Raw genomic sequence first — 23,368 nt, forward strand, 5'->3', positions numbered from 1 at the left:
GTGAAATCTTATATGTTCATAATTTTTTGTATGATGATGCAGTAACATCTTTAATAATGCACAACCTCTTCCTTTTACTTATTCAGTATGGAAAGTAAGGACATTAATCAGCAATGAGATAAGTAAAAGTGAATCCTGGGACATGCTAATAGTTTCTTTTTTGTCAGTTAAGCAAGAAACTACTAAAGAAAACAAAAGAGGAACAGCTGGAACCAAATGATGAGAGCATCTCATATAGAAAGAATTGTCGGCTATGCTTGAGAAATAAAAAAAAATGAGTTTTTAGGATTGAGCATTGGCCTTAGCTGTAGTTGCAGTTTGGATGTGGTAATGAGTTTATATGTTGGTGGCTTGTTCTATAGCGTGGCAGGGTTGAAGTACTAGAATCTATTTGAAGTGATTAGGGTCACTTTCAGAAAGTCCTCACAGGACACCAGTTGTTGCAGGAGAAGAGGATTACCATGAAAACACAGGCCAGGCACTGGTGGTCTATGTCTGTAATCCATTGCTACTCTGAATACTGAAATCTGAGAAGCGCAGTTGAAAGCCAACCCAGGTAGGAATGTCCATGAAACTCTTTGTATTTCCAGTTAGTGGTCAAAAGACTACAAGTGGAGCTGAAGTGGTATAGTACTAACCTTGAGTGAGGAAGTTCAGGGATAGAGCCCAGGCCCTGAGTTCAAGCCCCAGGCTGGCACAAGAAGAAAAAAGAAAAGCACAAGTCCCTTTCCACTATCTGGTGGTCTCACCATGGGATCACTATCGCTAAACCATATGTTTTGGCCGTGATGATGCTGTCTACTATGGCACACTAATGAAGACCAGTAAAGACTAGTTCCATCCTCTTTGACTTCCACAATTGCAAATTAAACAGACATTTTACGATTGCTAAGCCTCAGGCATTTTGTTATAGCAATGGAAAACAGAATGAAGCTGCACAATGCAGCATGACAACTAATGCTTAAGATTTATATTCAGTATTTTTATTCTTTGTATCTTTACAACTCCGAAGTAGGTAGTAGTACAACCATGGAACGAGACAAAAAATAATGTGCCTCAAATTATAAGCAATGTTGTCTCAAAGCAATTGCAACACTATATGAAGCCTTTGACAAAACACCATCCTTCCACCTGAATTACTGCTGAGATGCTCAGTGCTCCTCTAGCTACACAGGATGGGACTCTTTAGACAACTTTAAGGCCACAGGTATATAGGACATAATGTCCTGATAAAATCTCCGCTTTTGTAGGTGTAATAGATGGACCAAACATTCTAACACACTACTCATCTCAAGCTTCTGTTTGTTTAGGTTATTTTTCAGATACTCATGTTTTTGTCTGAACTAGCCTCAGACTACAATTCTCTTATTTTCCTTATAAGGTAAGGTTTTTTTCTTTAGATAAATGAGAGTGATCTGACATGGATCAGATTTGAATCACCTGTTTGGAGCTCCAGAAACTGAACAGAGGCAATAAATTTTAAAATCACTATGACTACATGCATAAGCAGGTGTGGTTGAGGCCCATTGTGCAGGACACTTGAAGACAGCCCCCTAGTGACTTGGATCAACAAAGCCCCACCTCCTACTTTTCTTGTCCTTCCTGTAATGTCATGAATCCACCAAAGAATCTTTTCACTAGGTCATAGCCCTCTTGTTAAAATTATCTATAGATATCTGTCCTATAGACAATACCACTGATAGTGGTGCTTCAGTAATTATTAATTATTAAGTTGAGTCTAGTGATTAACCATTTGAGGATCACTCCTTGTAAACTTGATAGCCAATCAAATATTAAGCCATAGTGATCTGTGCCTAACTTCATGTCTGTTTTATTAAACTAAACTCATTCAGCCCAACTCTTAAGTTTCTCCATACTTACAACAATTCCACCATTGATCAAAAAAGCCCAAGATGGACCCCCCCCCCATAGGGTTCTCAGCTGTGAGCCCTATAAAATAAGACTGTAGTTGGGCCACACATGGTTCATGCTTATAATCCCACCTAGTCTGAGATACGAGGATAAAGGTTTGAAGCCAGCCTAAGGAAATTTTGTGAGACTCTTACTGCCGTTTACCAAAAAAAAAAAAAAAAAGCTGGAAATAGTAAAGGACTAACCTTGAGCAAAATACTTTCGAGTTATTGTCCAGGTTTTGATTTCAAGTCACAGGATGAGCATACACACAACACAATGGCACAGTAAATACTTTTGTTCCACATGAAAGTATTGGACCTGTAAAGGAATAATAGGACCAAAGCAAGAGCAAAACCAAGAAGGGCAAGTACTACATCCTGAGTATCCGGTCCAAGCAGTTGGGGGAATTGGTGTGATGTGATCCCCATAGACCTTGGGCAACCTCAGCTCCGTAGTTTTGCTGGTTGCTGTCCACATTGCCTTCTGTGCTGCTCCACTTAAGGCCTGTGGCTTTTCTTGGCAGACCTTCCATGCTCCTGGCAACTTCAGCATCTTTGGGTAAATATTGTGATGTAGGTGTCACTGCACAGCTTCATGAGTCACCCTGTCAGAAACGCCCCAAATTGCCCTTCAAATCTGGTTTGAAACCCCCATTAGCTTGAAACTCTTTGCGTTTCAAGTGAACAATTCCAAAGTCTTTTTTGCTTTTGTAGTTCCTGGACTCCCATAGTCTATTGCAGTGGCTTCTAAGTGGTTAGAAGTTGAGCAGTGAAATGAGTCCTGGAGAAACAACTTCCTAGACAGAAGTGTTCCCGGAAGGCATCCTCAGAAGCTCTCTCAACACAACACATTTCAGATGCCTTTATTCCTTCACACCCTAAGCTGGAAATAGTGTGTTCTGGTCAGTTCCTAAAATGCCCTCAAATCCTCTTTCATATTGTTCCTGTGCACTGTGTACAACTTATTTCAAATGGCTTTATCTCCTCAATATCTTTATCTCCTCAAATATCTTCCTTGTCTATGACTTTGCTGTTTTCCATTTTAGTTCCAGTTCTCACTACAAGCTTGGCCAGAAGCCCATGATATCGTTGCCATAAACTCAATGCTGCACTAGTTTGAAATTCCTTCTGCTGGCCTTTCATGACTACTGAGTGTTCAGCCAGAGGGCTCTGGATTCAAGTACTCACTTTTATTATGAAAAAATAACATAATATATACATAGAAAAATAAGTTTATTTGAGACAATAGCTGGTGGTGTCGGGGGGGGGGGTGAAAAAGTTTGAATCAGTCTCTGTCTTGCTTATATCAGAACTTACAGAATAGATAAAAGCAAGAAAATACACATGCATAGATTTATCCAAAGATCCCAGTTCTAGCACTCAGAGATAATATTTGTGTGTCATTAACCAGAGCCATTTTCACTCATTGCCTTTTCTTCCCCCTAAAAGTGAGAAGTTTTAATGATGGATTTTGATTCCTAGGATCTCTGTAAAAAGGTCATTGTTGGACTGAAGATACATTTTTTCTGAGTCAGCTGTGACGTTAAAATAGGTACATTAAAAAAATTCCTTTTGTCCATAATGATTTACTGAATAACAATTCAGAAACAACATTCATTTCATTACCTCTGAGTCAATAAGCACTCATGAGGTCTCTTAGTCATCACAACCACAGCAAACAGGTGCTTTATTCCCCCCCCCTTTTTTGTTTTTAGTTATAAAACAAGAAAATCAGAAAACCCAGACTACCCATAATGCTATATGGAGCACAGAAAGAAAGAAGAAAGAAAAAAAAGAAATTGAAGGAAGGAAGGAAAGAAACAATAGGAATTAAAGCCAGTACTAAAAGCAAATAGATATTTTTTCAGAAGGTTATTCCATTACCTCCAGGCTGCAGTCACTGAGCTGTCAGGTACAAGTCTGATTTGCAGGCAGTGGTATTTTGGAGTGTTATGTAGAAGAGAACTATGCTTCAATCCAGGAAAAGCAACTGTTGAGTTGAAGTTGAGGACAGGTGGAAGTTGTTTTTCTGGACAAGTCTCGACAGATAATGGTCAAGACTGGTCTGCTACTGTGCAGCAGTGCTCACTCTTTTTAACTTAATTTTATTGTCAAGGTAATGTGCAGAGGCTTTATGTGTTATACGTAAGGGAGTTAGTTCATTTCTTGTTGAACATTGTTACCCCTCCCACATTTTTCTCCCACTTTCCACTCTGCTCCCAAACCTCCCAAGGTATAAAGTTTGTTTCCAACATACTGTCTTGGGAATATCGCTGTTGCATTAGTTTGCCCTTTGGCCATTGTCTCATTTCTTGTTTCCCTTCCCTTTCCTAATTCAGATAAACACAGATACAATACACAGGGTATCAAAATTGAATACAGCAACAACAGGATTTAAACTATGGAATGGGGAAGAAAAGAAAAAGAAATAACTTCACACAGTATATTAAAAACAACTACAAAAAAAAGCCTCTTGAGCTATTGTGATCCCCTCCTAGGACTATCCTGGATATATACTAGTTATCACCATGAGGGAAACCATGGAGTCTATGTTTCTTTGGTTCTGGCTTACTTCACTTACATGAGGAATTATAGCTGATCAGCTCAGGTATCTGATGTTACTCATATGATTTGACATACCCCCCAGGTACAATTTTTTTGACATGAATAAATTATTCACCAATGTGTGCCTTTTGGTTTGATTATATACTTGTTTTTTCAAGATGTACAGACATGCTGCCACATAAACTTCCCTCAAATAATAACTCATGATGAACATGTTTGTCATAGAATGTTATAAAACCTCTTAGCAAGGAAGAGCCTGGAAGCTGCTAATCTATGACATAGATTAACTGCGAATCCACCAAAACATTCTCATAATCTCCTCTTTGATTACTGAGAACAGGAGCCCAATAGATGTGCAGTCAAAGAAAACATACCTTGTTCTTTTTACATGACACATGAAAGAATTTGGTATCCAATGTTTAAGGAAGTTTAAATAAGTTTGTTTTCCAATAAGACTGTATTGGTCACCATGACACAGACCTGGAAGAACTTAATAGGTGGAAGAATTTATTTTGGCTCATAGTTTCAGAAGCTCTATTCACTGGTTGGCTTTTTTTGCTTCTGGGAAGTGGTAATACAAAACATTTTGTGAAGGAAAAAGTGCCCACACTGTATTGCCAAGAAGCAGAGAGAGAGAGAGAGAGAGAGAGAGAGAGACAGACAGAAACACAGAGAGAGAGAAAGAAAGGAGACAGATGGAGAGACAGACAGAGGAGGTAGGAATGGGAGATGGTCAGAATGAAAACAACATTCAACGGCATGGCTGCTGTGGCCCACTTATTTCAAAATGACTCATCTCATACGAGTCCACCTAGTATGAACCCATCAATAGCTCAGCCCATTGACAAAGGAGATGTCCTCACAATCTTGTCACTTTCCAATACTGCCTCCAGATGCAGTCCAAGTCAACATTTCATGAGACATTTTGGGGAACATTTTATATCTAGGCCATCACATTCTGATCCTGCCCTCCAAAATCTTAACACTCATCCTCCAAAAAGTAAAATTAATCTCCAAGCTTCCCACCCAACCTCAGCATTGTTCCTGCATTTCTCAGAACTCAAGTATAACTGACCTCTAACACACAAGATAAACTCCTAGCTGTGATATCTGTAAAGTAAAAAAAAAAAAATCGCATTATTTCTGACTTATACTGACATAGGGAACATATTCACATTCCCAGAGGAGGAAACAAAACAAAGTAACTGAAAACCAACAAGGCAAATTATATTGAATTCTGATTTATCACGTCCAGTGTTCAGGGCTCGGGTAACCCTGCTGTTATTATCTTAATGGTTGTAACCAATAGGGTTACAACAGTTTTGTATTGACTGTGTTCACTGCCTATGGCTTTTCGCAGCTGACATTGCATGATCTCTGTCTTTTTGCCTGTCTGTTTATTTACATCAAGATACCTATCAACCTATCTCTATATATTTTATCTTTCTATACCTTTGCTACTTTGCAAAAGTCTGACATTGTTCTTTTTAATTGTAATTAACAGAGGGGTTACAGTTATATTTGACAGAAGGAGCATTACTTCACACACATTGATACCCCTTCTCATGTTTTGTCCCCAGTTCCCTCCACCTACCCTCTCCTCTCATCTTGTTTCCCCCCTTCTCTTTCCTATTTCAAGTAAACAAACAAGCATATATACAATCTACCAGATTACAAGGTAAGATATTGAAACAATATGAGAATAACTAAAGGACAACAAAAGAGATGAGAAATAACAGTACATTAATAACAACATTCACTCATTATATAGCTCTTGTTTCCATATCCTGGAGGTCCTCTCATTTAGCCTCATCATATATGGCCTGTATCTAGGTCAAAAGGCTGAAATTCTACCACTTGGGCCACAGCTTCACTTCCAACATTTGTTGTTGTTGTTGGTCATGGGGCTTGAACTCTGTGCCTGAATGTTGTCCCTGGTGGTTAGTTGAAATAAGAGTTTCATGGATTTTCCTGCCTTTTGCTGGCTTTGAATTGATCTTCAGATCACAGCCTCCTGAGTAGCTAGGATTACAGTCATGAGTCACTGGTGTCTGGCTTTACTTCCAATTTGTTGGTGGTTAATTAGAAATAAGAGTCTCAAGTACATTCCTGTTTGAGCTGGCTTTGAGCTTCGATCTCAGTGTCCAAGAAGTTAGTATTACAATCATGAGCCACAGATTCTTGGTGCCTCTAATATTTTGAACTCCTGGTATCTTCATCTTATGAATAACATCACTTTCCCATACATAGTGGTACATCACAATCTCAGAGACAGTCCATATAAAGAGATTTTGCCACACTTAGCCTGAGCTCCCTGAGAAATCTGGACAGATTTTATTACTCCACTATTTGAATTCTGAAGAACCAACATTACATGGATAACATCAAAAGCTTGCTACAAACTGGAGCAACATCTGGGCCACCTTGGTTTATGGCTGAAATACCTACTCTCTGCTTCCTAGAGGACGAAGATGGGGAAACTTCCCTAAGAGTGAATAACTGAATAACTGAAACCTCTCCTCTCACAACAGTTTTTAATGTATGTCTGGCTAGTTCTTGAGATAACCTCACACCAATAATTAACCTGTTCAGTAACTTACATTTGATGAAAAATTTAAATGTTATTCTTTTGTGGCCAATCTGCACGTTTTTCAAATACTTTTGCTCTGCTTTTGCTCTTGATTCTCCTAGCAGCCAGTAATATATCCAGTCCACAGCCCGAATTCTATGCTTTCTTGAAATTTTCACTATCAGTTTAGTTAACTAATGAACACATCTAATTTATTTACTTTAGGTCTTGCTGTCTGAAACTTTATGAGCCTAGTTTCATTGTTCAAATTTCTATTGGAATTCAGTTCTACTGAACTCAGAATAATCTACTAAGCTCTGATTACAAAATTATAACAGTTTTCTGATTGTCCCCACTTGTCCAAATTCTTCGCACAAGCCAGTTCCAAAGGCCAATGTAGTATGTATTCAGGTATAGTAAAAGAAAGGACTCAAGTACGAATGTTCTATATTAGTTATATTTTTGTCTCTGCAATAAATACCTGAGCAAGCCAACTGAAGAGGAGGAAGAACTTGATTCAAGATTTTAGATGGGCCGGGCCCAGTGGCTCATGCCTATAATCCTAGCTACTCAGGAGGCTGAGATCTGAGGATCAAGGTTCAAAGCCAGCAGGGGCACAAAAGAACCTGTGACTCTTATCTCCAACTAACCTCTAGAAAATGGAAAGTGGGGTGAGGCAGGAGAGTATGATGGTAGCCTTGAGTTGAAGAGCTCAGGGACTAGCTCAGCCCAGGCCTAGTTCAATCTCATGACCCACCCCCCCAAGCCACACACACACACACACACACACACACACACACACACACACACACACACACACAGAAAGAAACAAAGAGAAAGAACGAAAAGAATTTTAGATGGTTTATTCCATAGTTGACTTGTCTCCATTGGTAGGATGTAGCAAGCTAAGACAAAATTGATTGTCTTATTGTGGGCTGGAACTAGAGAGACAGGAAGTGGAGCAAGATAAATCATACAATGCAAAGGCATGGCACGAGGAATTTATTTTCTACAGCCATGCCTCAGTGTTTAGTTAGAGGACCTTAATTCTTTCAAACCCCAATTCCTAATTGTTCATTTGATAAGAACCTGTAAGTGAATTAACCAATAGATGAAGTAGACATACTAGTTGTCAATATATTAATGGGCTTGCCGTTATTACGATAGGATCTGTTTAATTTTATATAATCTATGACTGTGATTGTAATCTATTTTTTCTAATTCCTTTCTCTGTAGGGTACCTAAAGATCCCAGTATTTTAGTGTAGTTTTAGGGCATGTACTTTTTCTTACTCTGTGGTTCATCTTTTCTCAGATCAACTATTATTAGTTTGCTAGATACATAATGTCATATAAGATGAGACTAAATGAAAGGATCTGCAGGATATGGAAACAAGAGCTTTATCTTGAGTGATTGTTGTTCTTAATGTACTATGTCATTTCTCTTCTCTTTTGTTGCCCTTCAGTTAATTTCATATTGTTACTGCATCTGACTTTGTTACCTGGTATATTGTATATACATTTATTTGATTATTTGAAATAGGAAACAGAAGGGGGGAAACAATATGATTGGGAGGGTTTGGGGGAAGGGAAATGGGGACAAAACCATCAGAAGGGTATCAATGTGTGAGAAGTAATGCACCTACTACCTGTAACCCCTCTATACATTACAATTACCTTTTTAAGTGTTGGTTCTTGATCTCTATGGATTAGAATTGTTCCTCCTTTTAGCATTCAAGACAGGGATCACCTTAAACAGAATTATTTTATAGGCTAGTGGTTAGCAGAGTGAATTTTAAGTTTCTATAAGGAACCTCAGAGTAAAGGGCATTTTATCTCCAGACTAAAAATACTCAATTTGTTAGATAATGTCACATATATTTTTAATAATGTATGGTCTATTCACTGAATTCCTTTCTTAAAAAAATAGAGTCCTGGGGCCAGGGGGTTAACCCATTGGTAGTGTGCTTGCCTAGCATGCACTAAGACCTGAGTTTGATTCCTTGGTACCACATATATAGAAAAATGCCAAAAATGGTGCTGTGACTCAAGTGGTAGAGCTCTAGCCTTGAGAAAGCCCAAGGACAGTGCCCAGGCCCTGAGTTCAAAGCCCAGGACTGGCAAAAAAATTGGAGTCATGTTGATAATACCAATTGTCATGGGAAATACCAATTGTCATGGGAAAGCTGTACTACAAAAAAAATCCATAAACAACAATGTCAAAATCTATAATGTCAAAATTTAACAAGGGAAAATAATTTCACAAGCTACAATATTCTTACCAATTTTAATTCACTAAATCTTGGGTTAGTTTGGCAGTCACAATCAGGGCAATCACAAGTTTTTTTTATCCCGTTAGCAACAAACAGTAACACTAAGACAGACAACCCATTTGATGTTATGTCACACGAGTATGTAAAGAAACCTAACAGCTCAGAGAGGTATTAAAGAAGTTCAGGTTTAAAATAATCAGTACTGAAAGCAAAAGTAGAGAGCACATACTGTTCCCCAAGTTCCATTGTATTTAGTTGCACAGGAAATTAAGAAATCTTATCTTCACGGTTTCTAAGGCAAAGACCTGTGAAGCGAAGCCGTTGGATTTTCCACTTTAAGTGAACCATGTCTCTTCAGTAGGAGGAAGCATGCTTGAGCTGAAACCTGGGACAGATGGAACAGTTAATTATCTGCATACATCTCCTATGACATAGCTAGGAGATGTGTTTGCTTTCTATGCTCCCCTGTGCTCCCCTCTGAGAGTACTCTATTAGTAGTAGTAGTAGAGTAGTAGTAGAATCTAGATGAAGAGGTCAGTTCATGTGTCTGGTATTTCTGATACAACTTGAAAGTGTGATTTTTATGAACATGAATCAGTTATCTGTCTGTGTGCCTGGTCTTGTGCTTTCAGATGGTCTTGGTTTAGTGTTTTATAGAGTCTTTCTACCTTAGAATTTTAATGTACAATGGAAGTCTTACATTGGAACAATCAGTCATGACAAGCTTTTGCTTCACAAAATGGACTTCCTCAAAGCAAAGCAGAGAGTGAAAGCTACTGTTTTGTACAACATGGATAACTCAGCAGGACATGGCCTGTACTTTTCAATCTACCCTTGACATGTGAGACCCGGAGCCTCATGGCTATGTATTGAAGATCCACACCTTGTGTTTTTCTTTTTCACACGATCCATTACAGAATCTGGCTTTGCAAATTTTTCAGGAAGGGCAATTGATATGGCTTTGCCAATAATAAGAGTAATATTTGTCTTAGATGAGAATAAATTGTGCGAGTTAGTTCATACCAGCTACTTCTGTTCCAGAAGCTGCAGATAATCTGCAAACCTGTACATGGTATGTAGGCCTTGAAAGGTTTTCTGGTTAGTTTTGCAAGTATGAATTCTGTGGGTAGGTCTTCAATATCCTTTGCCAATGCAATTGATTTTTTAAAAATTTCATATTATGATTCCATGTTTGCTAGGTTCTATAGAATTCTTTGTCTATGGTTTGTGGAAAACATTGCATACTGTTTTAGGTTCCTTTTATTTCAATAACAGTGTCCATCCCACAGGATTTCTTAGCTTCAACAATGCAATGATGACTCAGGTAGGTCCCTGGATGATATTATAAGAGCCTATAAGAAAGTATAAGGCTGCTGAGGGTTTCCTATTCATTAACATATTGAGAACATTTGTAAATTTTACATCCTCCAAGTTAATGACAATCAGTGTATTTATCCTGACGTAGGATTTTTAAAAATTCTCCTATAGTCCTAATGTATGTTGGACTAGATGCCGTATCCATGAGGTGATATCTTTGTGGTAGAATCAAATTCACGTTGACTATGAATGTCAGTAAGTAAGTAAGTAAGTAATTCTTGTATATGCAATATTTCAATACATGTAGAAGATACCCTCTGTCTGAAATTTGATATTTGCTGTCATTGCTAGGTTTTAATAATGCCATGTGAGATGACATAATGGCCTATCGTCCACTGCTGAATGTCTAAAAGATGCACTTGTATCTATCTGATACTGTTAGTTCAGTCTGTATATTAAAAATATTAATAATATCTATTATTCCTGATGTCCTTCTATGCATTTTCTTATAGCTATGACATTCTATTATTGTGTTTAAAGTCTATTCCAGATTACATAATACATGAGAGTTATTTTTTGTGGTATCTATATTATGATTTAGCAGTCTTTGTGCCAGCTTTCCTATTTCTGTGAAAGGACATGAATTTCCAGACTGGTGTGCTGTAACAACATCTGCTATTGATTTCTGGAAAGCATATAAGTTACATTTGAGTTTTCTACCTCCAATATGAAAATCTGTGATGATTTCTTTAAGTGATTTTTTCCCGTTAGTGCTAGTATTGATATCACATTTTTTGTCCATTCACTTACTGTAGGGCTTCTGGTCTGTTTCCATATTTTTGCTATTGGGAATAGTGTTGCAGTGAACGGATGTGCAAGAGTCTTTGTGGCATCCTGGTTTGTGTTGTACTGGATAAATGCTCAGGAATATTATGACTGAGTGGTAAGGGAGATTGATGCTTAGTTATTTCATATATTTTTATTGTAATTAATAGAAGTGTTACATTATAATCACCAGATAGAAGGTGCATTAGTTCACAAACATTGATACCCTTTCTCATGTCTTGGTTCCCATTTCCCTCTCCCCACCCCCACCCCTCATCTTGTTTTCTCCCCTTCCCTATCTGAATTCAAATAACCAAATAAGCATATATACAATATACCAGATAATAAAGTGAGATACTGTAACAATATGAGGTAACCAAGAGACACCAAAAGAGATGAGAGATAACATAGTACATTAAGGACAACAATCACTCATATCCTGGAGGTCCTTTCATTTAGTGTCATACTATAGGGCCTTATATATCTAGGTTTTGCTCTATTGTAAGTCTCTGCTAGGAGAGCACAAAGTTTCTACTGATTATGACAAATGAGGAAAACTATTGAGTCCTTTGAGTCTGGCTTACTTCACTTAATATGTTTTTTTCTGTCTTTCCATTTCCTTACAAATGGGGCCATGTCGTTCTTTCTGAAAGCAGCATAGAATTCCATTTTGTATCAATACCACATCTTGTTGATCCACTCATCAACTGAGGGGCATATGGGTTGGTTCCATATCTTTGCTATGGTAAACAGTGCTGCAATGAACATCGTTGTGCTAGTAGATTTAGTATGTCCTTGTTTCTGGACGGTTGGGTAAATGCCAAGTAGTGGAATTGCTGGGTCATAGGGGAGTTCTATGTTCAGTCTTTTGAGGAACTGCCATACTGCTTTCCATAGTGGTTGAATGAGTTTGCACTCCCACCAACAGTGTAGTAGTGATCCCTCCTGGCCACATCCCCGCCATGATGCTTAGTTTTTTAAGGAACTTGTAGGCAGCTGTCCAGAGTGGTTGTACTTGCTTACATTTTTAGCAGTGATACAGGGTTCCTTTCCCCCCACATTTTCATCAACACTTGTTATTTTAATTCACGAAGTTGGTGGCCTTTTAAATTTAGTGGTTTAGTGGGGATGAAACTCACAAACTTTCCTACCTGTTCTGACTTCAAACTACATCATCAGCCTTCTGAGTAGCTAGGATTACAGGCATGAGCCACCATTGCTTTGCTGATATTGTTTTCCTTGAGCCTTCCTCAGTGGTATTCCTTTATCTGTATCAATATCAACTTTTCTAAATTTTGTTTTGGATCCTACTTAGCACTGGTTTGTAGAGAATTATGTTAAGAAAATGCAGAAGGGTCTTGTATAGACCAAGATTGCACAATATTTTTTTACAGGTAATGTGAATCCTTTGTCCATTATAGTTTCAAATGTACTTTTCTTACACACTCAATGGCATTTCAGCAACCATTGCTTATGCAATAATGTCCTCATGATACACAGCTAAGGTTGTAAGATTGGAATGATATGCTCAAAGATATATGTATGTTGATGTCTATGTTTCCCACAACATCAGCTTGTGTTATATTGAGCACTGGACTAAAATATATATAGCTTCTCACTGGTAAAATGTAAAAAAAGATAATTTATGAGTCTAGGGTTGAACTGTGCTGTCTTGTCAAAACCATTTTTGTTGTACTTTATTCCAGTAGTCTCTATTATTGCTAATGTTTTCCATGTCTGTGATTTGCTTTTTGCTTGACTTTCTGTATCAAGGAAACAAAGTGCTATGCAGAACCTCTTATAGGGACCAAAAAGAGCACAGGATCCAAATGGCTGTATCAGCTAGGAAAAAAAAAAAACAGTTCATACTAAAGCCCCAAATAACTCAAAATTGTCAGTGACACAATAATCAACTTTTTCATGCCTTTCTCAGATCGAAGGAGTTCTTACTAGCCCTTTTGCAATAGCAAAAGAAACTTCAAGTTGACACTTGTTTTTAACAGTTGAGTAACACATTCTCACACTTCATTACCACAGAAAATCTCAGGTCAAGGGGTGTGTATTTTACCTAAATGAAAACACACCCAACATTTACAGGCACTAATACTTTCTGGTGGGTTGGTGGTAAAAGTGTAAAGGAAAAGGAATTTTATTTAGAAGGAACATTTGTAAAATAAGAAATCTGAGAATAGCCTTTACATATAGCCCTTAGCAGTCAAAACACGTTACTATGATTAACAACACAAAACTTTATGCTTGTCTTCTTTCTTCCAGTGTCGGTGTTTGAACAGAGAGCCTTATACTTGCTGAGCAGCACATTAGCCCTTGAACTACCTAGCTTCCTTCTTTACATTTTCTCTAATGGAAGGAACTGATGAATGGTTAAGTGAACTGGGAAAACAGTACAGAATCAATCAAGAAATTATAGGCTTTTTTTGGGTCTGAAAAAGCAACCACCAACCAAGTTCCTTAGTCACCTAACGATATAGTTATGGAACATTGAAAAGGAAAGCAAGAGATCACAACACTTAGAAATAAACAATAAAATAGCATGCAATGATGTGATCTTAAAGTAATTCCATTCTTATGAACAATGATACTTCTATTGTTATTGACCGTAAGATAGCAAACTGTGAAGCTTGTAGTAAAATAATTACAAATGACAATAGTAACTACATTCCTTTTTATCAATATCGCTTCTTTTGTATGTTGAAAAACTTTAATATAATGATACAAATGTGAACCTATTTCCAGTAGAAGCATCTTGTAAATAATTGATATTTACATGTATAAACAGGAAACTATGAAAGATCCCAAATCCTTGGTATAATTTACTTACCGATTTAATAGAATTCCTTCATTTTATGGAAGTTTGATTTTAGTGTGATTTTAATTATAGTTTATCCTTAAAGACTATGAATAAAGTACATTAGCTCTAATTGTAATGTTCTTTCTACTGTAGGGCATGAGAAATAAAATCAAATAGCAATTAAGTAATACATGAATAATTCATGTTGCTATAAACTAAATCATAGTTGGTTATGGTGTTTAGAGCTTCTTCAATATAAAAAAGATCACTACATTTTAAGAAATGACTCAGAGTGTTTTAAAGAGATTTTATGTATATTCTTCCCCTGGTGATGTTATTATTGGTAATTTTTCCGTGGTGTGAACAAACTGTTCATACTCTATGTATTTATTCGGTTAACATTTATTCTGTAAATTGTGCTTTCTTCACAGGAAGATCACTGGCAATATCACAGCAAAATGAAGTTCATTCTGCTGCTTTCAACCATTGGGCTCTGCTGGGCTCAGTATACCCCACATACTCAGTATGGACGGACATCTATAGTCCACCTGTTTGAGTGGCGCTGGGCCGATATTGCTAAGGAATGTGAGAGGTATTTAGCTCCCAATGGATTTGGAGGGGTTCAGGTGAGTGTTGTGCATAGTATATATTGCAGAATTAACTGTGGAAAATTGTACCTTAAACAGTTGATTTAGAGCCATAGTTTACTTCACTCATACATATTCTAAATCAACTATATTTATCATTGCTGTCAAGTGGAGATGACTGGAAGATCAGCAAGTCATCTCCAATGAGATGTGACTAGTGCCAGGTGGTTTCTTAAATATACAATAGACAAAGATTGAAAAACAGTTTTATACTTCTCAATAGTTTCTAGAGCATTTAGGGATATAACCTTATCAGGAATTCGGTACTTATTAAGGATGCTTAATTTGTAGGTCTCCCCACCCAATGAAAACATTGTAGTTAACAGTCCTTCAAGACCTTGGTGGGAAAGATACCAACCCATAAGCTACAAGATCTGCACAAGATCTGGGAATGAAGATGAGTTCAGAGACATGGTAACAAGGTGTAACAATGTTGGGGTGAGTGAATTCAAGTTTCTTTCTTATAAAGAAAATAATTTTATTAACCATCATTGTGATGAGTTTTTTCTGTTTACTAGTTTTACTTCATAGTTTTTAATTGAAAGTAAATGATTGCCTTATATATTTTTATCTGCTAAAAATAGGGAATTTAGTTTAAAATTAGTTTAATTAAAATTAATCCTGGGCTTTAAACTCTAAAGAGAGATCCATTTCCATATATTCTTTGAGTAAATCGATTCCCAATAGTTTTTGTCATTTGTGTGTGGTCTATGAATCCATCTAGATTTCCTTGTTTTTCTCCCTGACATTGTCATAGCAAGAATTAGTTATTTATCTTTTCAATAAGAATCATGATAAAAGAATGTCTATCTGCCTCTAGGCAACTGATAAAAGTAAAGATGAGTCTAATTGTTTCCTTCTTATGGTCACACATTGTAATTCAAGCATTATTTGTCTTTCAGTACTGATTCCTGCCTGCTTCAAAATGCCTATTTGCATATCTTCATAGTTAGGATACTTTTTACCATTATGTGTGTTCAGGACTTACGCAAGAATAGTTGCAGGACTTCATTTCACATTATTTTTCTTCCTTGGAAAATGAAGTGAGGGAATAACCAAAGAGTACTTTAGAGGACAATTGACACCTGATTGATTAGATTCAATAAAGCCTTACCTTTATGCCTAAAGTAAGGCCTAAATAATCTTTGCTTTCAGGTCCGTATTTACGTGGATGCTGTCATTAATCACATGTGTGGTGCAGGAGGCGGTGCAGGAACAAGCAGCACTTGTGGAAGCTACTACAATGCTAACAACAGGGACTTTTCTGCAGTTCCTTACTCTGGCTGGGATTTCAATGATGGTAAATGTAAATCTGGAAATGGAGAAGTTAGCAACTACAACAATGCTGAGGAGGTAGGTTTTCCTGTTATTTACTAATCAGAATCAATTACTATGTAGGCCTTAAATTATAGAGATATATTTGACTGAACATTATTTAAAACACTGTATACCATTTAGCAAATATGTTAGCAGAATGCATTGTGTCAAGATGAGAATTTCTATCAGTATTTACAAGCTTCCTGCAATTCCTGGGTCAAGGGGACAGCATTGCTTAGCATTGATATCCTGCATCAAACACAAACACATACATGCATGGATGTACCCATGATTTTACATGGGTTCAGACATGTGTGCAAAGAGAAAATTCATCTGCAGTGGAATGTCATTATAGCCAATGTACTTTGTAAAGTCATTATGGAAGGATGAATAGGAAACACTGGTGAATAAGTGAAGGAATAAATAATGGAGGAGATTCTCCTGTGAGAGATAATACTTTATTGAAACAAGCACAATTTTACTCCAAACAGGTCAGAGATTGCAAAGTGTCTGGTCTTCTTGACCTTGCACTTGGGAAAGATTATGTTCGTACCAAGATTGCAGACTACATGAACCATCTCATTGGCATCGGAGTGGCAGGGTTCCGACTGGATGCAGCTAAGCACATGTGGCCTGGAGACATTAAGGCTGTTTTGGACAAGCTGAATAATCTGAACACCCAATGGTTTGATGCAGGAAGCAGGCCTTTTATTTACCAAGAGGTACAGCAGCATATTCGTCTTCATAAAAATCATATCAGATTTTGGGGCTTCCTATTCGAATCTCTGTGTAAAACAGGGTTCTTTCATTTTCTTCTTTCAGAGGAAGCACACCGAATTCCTGATATTGGTCTCATTTGTGAAAGTGCAATTTTTACTCTTTTAATCTCCAGATAACATCATGGAAGGGTGAAAAACCATATAGCTGTTCTTGTCTCAAGACAGTCCTACTTTGGATCTTGATGAAAGCATAAATGACTGTACTTAGTAGAGAGTTGTTACTCAAAGATTTAACCTCTCTTTGGTAGAATTCTTCCATGTGCAAACTCCTTCCTTGGTGACTTGGAGAATGAAATTTTCAGCTATTGACCTGACTGGAAATGCTATGCCAATAGTGCCAGCTATTGTTTCTGTGATGCACATTACAGGACCACGTTAGCTCAACATTTCAGTCACCAGATTGCCATTTCAATGTTGTACCATACAGTGTATGAGAAACCCAGAACTGGATATGAAGAAAAACATTTTTACTAGATCATTGATAATATATTAAGGTTAATTGGTGGGGAGCATACTATTTTTGTCCATTTAATATTTTAAATTTGGCTAAGAAAACTTTCTTTCCTATCAATTCCTTATGCATCCCCAGGTTATTGATCTGGGAGGTGAAGCAATTTCAAGCAGTGAGTACTTTGGAAATGGCCGCGTGACAGAATTCAAATTTGGCACCAAGCTGAGTACAGTGATCCGCAAGTGGAATGGAGAGAAGATGGCTTACCTGAAGTATATATAATTTCATTTGTCATTTGAATTATTTCACCGTTTTGTTAATCATCTTATTCCAGCACATGCTATTTTCTTAGAACCTTCTTCTTTATTTGACAATTAAGTAGATTGATAACAATGTTATTGCTTTCTAGTCCTCAGTGAATCCTCATTTCACTTACTATATCAATTGCAAGGAAATATTGTTGAAGCTAAGAATAGTGTCTTTACTATTTTTATAACTGTACAATGGAAGTATTCCAGATTTTGTTCTGTGCTAAAATTTCCTGTCTTAGAGTTCATATTTTTAGGTTGACAAAGATTTCCTGAAGTAATTGAACTGAGGAGTTTCAGTTCAACTTTCAGTTTATAAAGAGAATGTGGCCTCTGTGTCTCTTCTAAGCCACTCTTTAGTCTATTAAAACAAATTAGTGTTAATAGCACTCTAGAATTTCTAACCACCTAACTGAGGCAAAATCATTTTATACCTATTTTATAATTAACTTGAAGTAATAAAATCTTATTTGGTAGCATTTACTATTCAGATTTTACACATATACATGTAATCTGACATGCTTGTTGACATATCTAGAATATATTTCAGTTTTATTATAGTCAAAAAACTATGAGATTTTTTTTCCTAATGAGAAAATTCGTATAACAGTCACATAAATGGAAAGCATCCAAACATCAATAAGGGAATGAGTATGTGTACAGATTATTTCCTGCCCCCCCCCACAGAACAATACACACTATCAAAATTCTCTTGTATCCATTTGATTAGGAACTGTTGCTGAATACTGCCTGAAAAGAGAGAGATTTGGATTGCTCTATTTATTGTAATGGAGCACACATAGATATGTCATTCTATTTTAAATAGGAACTGGGGAGAAGGCTGGGGCTTCATGCCTTCTGACAGAGCCCTGGTCTTTGTGGACAACCACGACAATCAGCGAGGCCACGGGGCTGGAGGAGCGTCCATCCTTACTTTCTGGGATGCCAGGTACCAACAATGCTCTATTTCCTATGGACCTATCTTCAGAGGTGATCGTATCCATCCTCTGACCTTCCGCTAAACATTATCTTATGTAACTTTCAGAATGTACAAAATGGCTGTTGGCTTCATGCTTGCTCATCCTTATGGCCTTACACGAGTAATGTCAAGCTACCATTGGCCAAGATACTTTGAGAATGGAAAAGTAAGTTTCAGAGTCAGACAAAACATAATATCAAACTAATGTTAATTGTGGAATTAGTAGGTCAAGTATACCCACTGTATTTTCAATAAAGTAACTATTCAGAAACATTGTTTTCTTAAAAAAACAATTAATATCCCTACTTTACAGATGAGGAATTTAAGGCATAGAGAAGTTGTATACATTAAAAATGTTAAGCTAATAGTACTAGAGCAAGTGTGTGTGTGTGTGTATGTGTGTGTTTAAGTATGTGTGCCAGTATTGGGGGATTGAAGTCCTAGCCTGTGTAATGTCTCTTGGCTTTTTGAGGCTGATTCTCTACCCCATTGAGCCATAGCCACTTCTGTCTTTCTGGCTGGTTAATTGGATGTAAGTATCTCTCAGACATTTCTCTGGAGGGTTGTTTCCATCCTCAGATCTCAGCTTCTTGAGTCGATAGGATTATATAAATAAGCCAGCAGTACCTGGCTGGAGTATATATTTCATTATAATATTCTTGATATGATTGCATGGTGCAGTTTCGGAACACTGAATTGTGTCTGGTGAGAGAAAGAAGCCAGTTGCTTGGAAAGAAAGTGATATTAAATTTATTACACTTCTTTAACGTATGTCCCCAGGGAACCAGAGTCCATGGTGATGCTAAGGACTCAAGTCAAGGAACATAAGCAAACTGGAGGAGCTGAGTAAAGATGTGTTGAAGACACAAGTAGTAGAAGCAATTGAGATTGGGGCACTAGGGAAGGAACAGGTTATTTCATACATGTTAAAAATTAGCCTTTTCTCTTGCCATGACTAAGGATGTCAATGACTGGGTTGGGCCACCCAACAATAATGGAGCTACTAAAGAAGTCACCATTAATGCTGACAGCACCTGCGGCAATGGCTGGGTCTGTGAGCATCGCTGGCGCCAAATCAGGTGGGAATGTGTACTTACTTAGTGATAATGCTGGGTAGTGACCTTCCCTAGTATTTGATTTCATTTTCTGAAGTTGAAGGAGGCCTCATTTCATAAGCTCTTATACTTGTAGGAACATGGTTGCCTTTCGAAATGATGTTGATGGCCAGCCTTTTAGCAACTGGTGGGATAATGGGAGCAACCAAGTAGCTTTTGGAAGAGGAAACAGAGGATTCATTGTCTTCAACAATGATGACTGGTAAGTAGCTAGCAATTCAGAATTGAAGACTTGCAGGAATAGAAATCAGAAATGGGCAGAAGAAATTGTTGATGACATTTTCCTCCTATTTTTAAAGATTTATCTTCCTTCCTCCTTCCCTCCCTTCCTCCCTCCCTCCCTTCCTGTCTTCCTTCTACTTCCTTCCTGCCTCTTGTATTCCTTCCTGCTTGCCTTTCTTTCTCTTTCCTTTCCTTCCTTCCTTCCTTTTTTTCTTTCCTTCCTTCCTTCTTCCCTCCCTTCCTCCCTCCATTCTTTCTCCTTCTCTCTCCCTCTTTTCCCTCCGCCCCTCTCTCCCTCTCATTCTCTCTCTTTCATTTGTGGGGCTTGAACTCTGGGCATAAATGCTGTCCCTGAACTCTTCAGCTCAAGGCACTTTGTCACTTGAGCCACAGCATCTCTTCCAGTTTTCTGATGGTTAATTGGCGATAAGAATCTCACTTGCCTGGGTTGGCTTTGAACCATGATCCTCAGATATCTAAGCCTTCTGAGTAGCTAGGATTATATATCCACAGAACTCATTCCAAAAGACACAAAAATAGTTGTAAAATATCTAGAAGTATGAAAATATAAATGCTAGAATGCTATCTAGCTCTTCAATCTCAAGGCCTCTTCTGTCTGCTCTTTGGCATATACTCTTCCACGATCTTAATTGTGATTTTCTTATGGAGAGAAATATTCTGTGTAGAAAATAAATGTCTATGGGCAATGATTATCCTCATGAAAATGTTAAGTTTATAGATAAATAAAATAGATATAAATAAAATAGATGTTATAGATAAATAAAATAACAAATAAGTAGATTAATATCTATTTTTGTGGCATAAGAATCTCTAACTTTAATGTGTCCTTTCTGAGTAGGTTATCTAAAACTAATATGTAGAGAAGTATATGTACTCCTTCATAGAAATATCAGGTTGTTTTAAATTCTAACCCTAATTCTTTGAATTTGAGGGAAGTAGTTATTTTATTTTTATTTATTTATTTATTTATTTTGGTCATGGGGCTTGAATTCAAGGTCTGAGTGCTGTCTCTCAGCACTTTTGGTCAAGGCTAGTGCTCTATCACTTTCAACTACAGCTCTACTTCCAAGAAGAAAGTTAATTTTGAAGAATAATGCTATGTGAGTTCTTAAAAGTAATCAATATTCTTTTATGTTCAGAAAGAGATAGATTTAAAATATAAACAGTTTAAGTAGTACTTTTTGAATTGTTTATATTCTTTTATTTATCTGTGCTTGAATATATTCGCTGATATTCTTCCTCTTTTTCCTATTTGCTACTGTCATTACTGACTAGGAGTTTGTTATCTACTTCTTATGATCTTGTTTGGGCTGAGAATGATTTCAGTTCCTTTGCATAAGTCTCTGGATTTCTGTTCTGTGACTTCTATTTTAGAAATAGCTTGTACTCTTGCATTTATCTGTACTGAATATAAGTTCTATTTAAACTTTTTTTCCAGGTCATTGTCAACAACTTTGCAAACTGGCCTTCCTGCTGGCACCTACTGTGATGTCATTTCTGGAGATAAAGTCGATGGCCGATGCACAGGAACCACAGTATATGTGGGCAGTGATGGAAGAGCTCAGTTTTCCATTAACAACTCTGCTGAGGACCCATTTATTGCCATCCATACTGGATCAAAATTGTAAAAATATGAATTAAATACATGTAGAGAGAGCAATAACCGAGTGTGTTTTATTTCTTTTATGCCCGTTCATTCTTTTAAGGCATTAACTTTTACTGAAATTAACTAAAAGGTCTAAAAATCATACAGTCACATATACAATCATAAGACAACTACATCCAAGGATCTCATTACATTTTGGAAAATTTACTTTAACCTGCTTTTTACAAGAATTTCTAAGAGTGCTATTAACATCTTAACAAATATGCTTTTTGAATCTTAAGTAATTGTAACAAGGACTTTTATTTCAACAAGTCAAAATATGAGCACATTACATCTTGATCAATGTTAATTAATCCTTCATTCTATATATCATTCTCTTCTGTCTCATTCCTAGTCTTGTCCATATCCTCGAGTTATGCAATTCTAGTATTTTTTACATTCACTTATTGGATACAATGACTGCTTTTGCCTTCCATTCCTCTCTCCATTCTTCTGCCCCTTCTTTATTTTTAGCTAAGTACCCTACATGATGTGAAGGCAAATTTATTAAAAGTTAATAATGCATGAGAAAGAGAAGAACAATGTACCAATAATAGATTTTTTAATGTTAAAGTATCATTTTATACAATTTTTGAAAAATGTGGGTTAGGGTTATAGATCTGGGTTAAAATCCTTGTCTAGCATAAGCAAGGCCTTAGGTCTGATCCCTATCAACCAACACACACACACACACACACACACACACACACTCCTTAGAATGGCAAGCCTGTACACTATTGAATTAATCTTTTTTATGGTTAATATTTTCTAAGGCAAAGCTTAATTTTTCTCTTGTCTTTCTACCTTTCCATCACTAAAAGAAATATAAGAAAGGGTTGTTATTATTATTATTATTTTGGTAGTGTTAAGTATTGAACTCAAGGCCTTGTACTTGCTAAACAGGCATTGTACAATTTGGGGCAGACTTCTAGTCCCTTTTGACACTGGTCATTTCCAAGGTAGGGTCTGAATGTATGCCCAGGCTGGCCTGGGCTGTAGTCCTCCGCCTCCCCCCATGCTTCCTGGTATTGCTGGTGATGACAGATGTGCATCAGCATGCCCAGCTATTGGTTAAAACTGAAATCTTGCATCCTTCTCTTCATATGGACTGGACTCAAGCCATAAACGTTTGATTTCTGCCACCAAAGTAACTAGGATTATAGGCCTGAGACACCATACCAGGCTGGAAGAAAAATTGTCACACATATCTTCTGGGTTGAAGATCTTACTGATGCCTAACAGATGTGTTAATCAAAAGAGACTAACATTCCAGTACAGTCAAAAGTCTCCATGACATAGTAGCTAAGTTTATTTTTTCCTTATCTTTCTCATATGAGTAATTTTTATCAGGCCCTTTGAAAAGTAGACCAAATACCACACCAACACATATTTTAACACTTTGGAAAGCTCCTGACTAAAACTTTATTTTTCCCTACATTTCATCACCAAAGCAAATTTCAGAGACATTTCATAGCTGTTTCTCATCTGAAAGGAAGTTCACTATGTATCAGTGGACAAGAGCCCATTCTTCCTGTGGGGGAATAAATACACAAGGAAAATTCTAAAAGGAAAGAGGAGTTCCATTTGGAATGACTATTTGTAAAACAAGATATC

General features: G+C 37.1%; 2 protein-coding genes across 3 annotated transcripts in view; both read left to right on the forward strand.

Moving 5' to 3' along the window:
• Positions 1-6,831, forward strand: part of Rnpc3 (RNA binding region (RNP1, RRM) containing 3) — a 32,916-nt gene extending 26,085 nt beyond the window's left edge. Inside the window, exon 16 of the transcript XR_016535913.1 lies at positions 6,729-6,831. The gene's annotated coding sequence lies outside the window, so the exon portion shown is untranslated. The remainder of the gene's footprint in view (positions 1-6,728) is intronic.
• A 7,863-nt stretch (positions 6,832-14,694) lies between these two features.
• On the forward strand, positions 14,695-21,772 carry LOC150061409 (alpha-amylase 1-like). 2 transcript variants are annotated; one of them, XM_090334286.1, is made up of 10 exons: positions 14,695-14,896; positions 15,209-15,355; positions 16,073-16,270; positions 16,726-16,956; positions 17,603-17,736; positions 18,599-18,721; positions 18,818-18,917; positions 19,712-19,830; positions 19,943-20,068; positions 21,548-21,772. In XM_090334286.1, the coding sequence occupies exons 1-10, from the start codon at positions 14,729-14,731 to the stop codon at positions 21,735-21,737; spliced, it is 1,536 nt and encodes a 511-aa protein (XP_090190412.1). In that variant the 5' UTR covers positions 14,695-14,728; the 3' UTR covers positions 21,738-21,772. The 2 variants fall into 2 exon arrangements, with proteins under 2 accessions (XP_090190412.1, XP_090190411.1); XM_090334285.1 differs by having other exon boundaries at positions 14,813-14,862.
• The last annotated feature ends 1,596 nt before the right edge of the window (positions 21,773-23,368 follow it).

Source organism: Megascapheus bottae, chromosome 6 (genome assembly GCF_031878675.1).
Source record: "Megascapheus bottae isolate mThoBot1 chromosome 6, mThoBot2.hap1, whole genome shotgun sequence".
NCBI classification, from domain to species: Eukaryota; Metazoa; Chordata; class Mammalia; order Rodentia; family Geomyidae; genus Megascapheus; species Megascapheus bottae.

What these genes read in the sequence shown, in the direction of transcription:
- LOC150061409 (XM_090334286.1), top strand. Translation starts at nt 14,729, where the DNA reads ATGAAGTTCATTCTGCTGCTTTCAACCATTGGGCTCTGCTGGGCTCAG. An exon ending in ACTACAACAATGCTGAGGAG is followed by an intron (nt 16,271 to 16,725) that starts GTAGGTTTTCCT and finishes TACTCCAAACAG; the next exon opens with GTCAGAGATTGCAAAGTGTC. An exon ending in GATACTTTGAGAATGGAAAA is followed by an intron (nt 18,918 to 19,711) that starts GTAAGTTTCAGA and finishes GCCATGACTAAG; the next exon opens with GATGTCAATGACTGGGTTGG.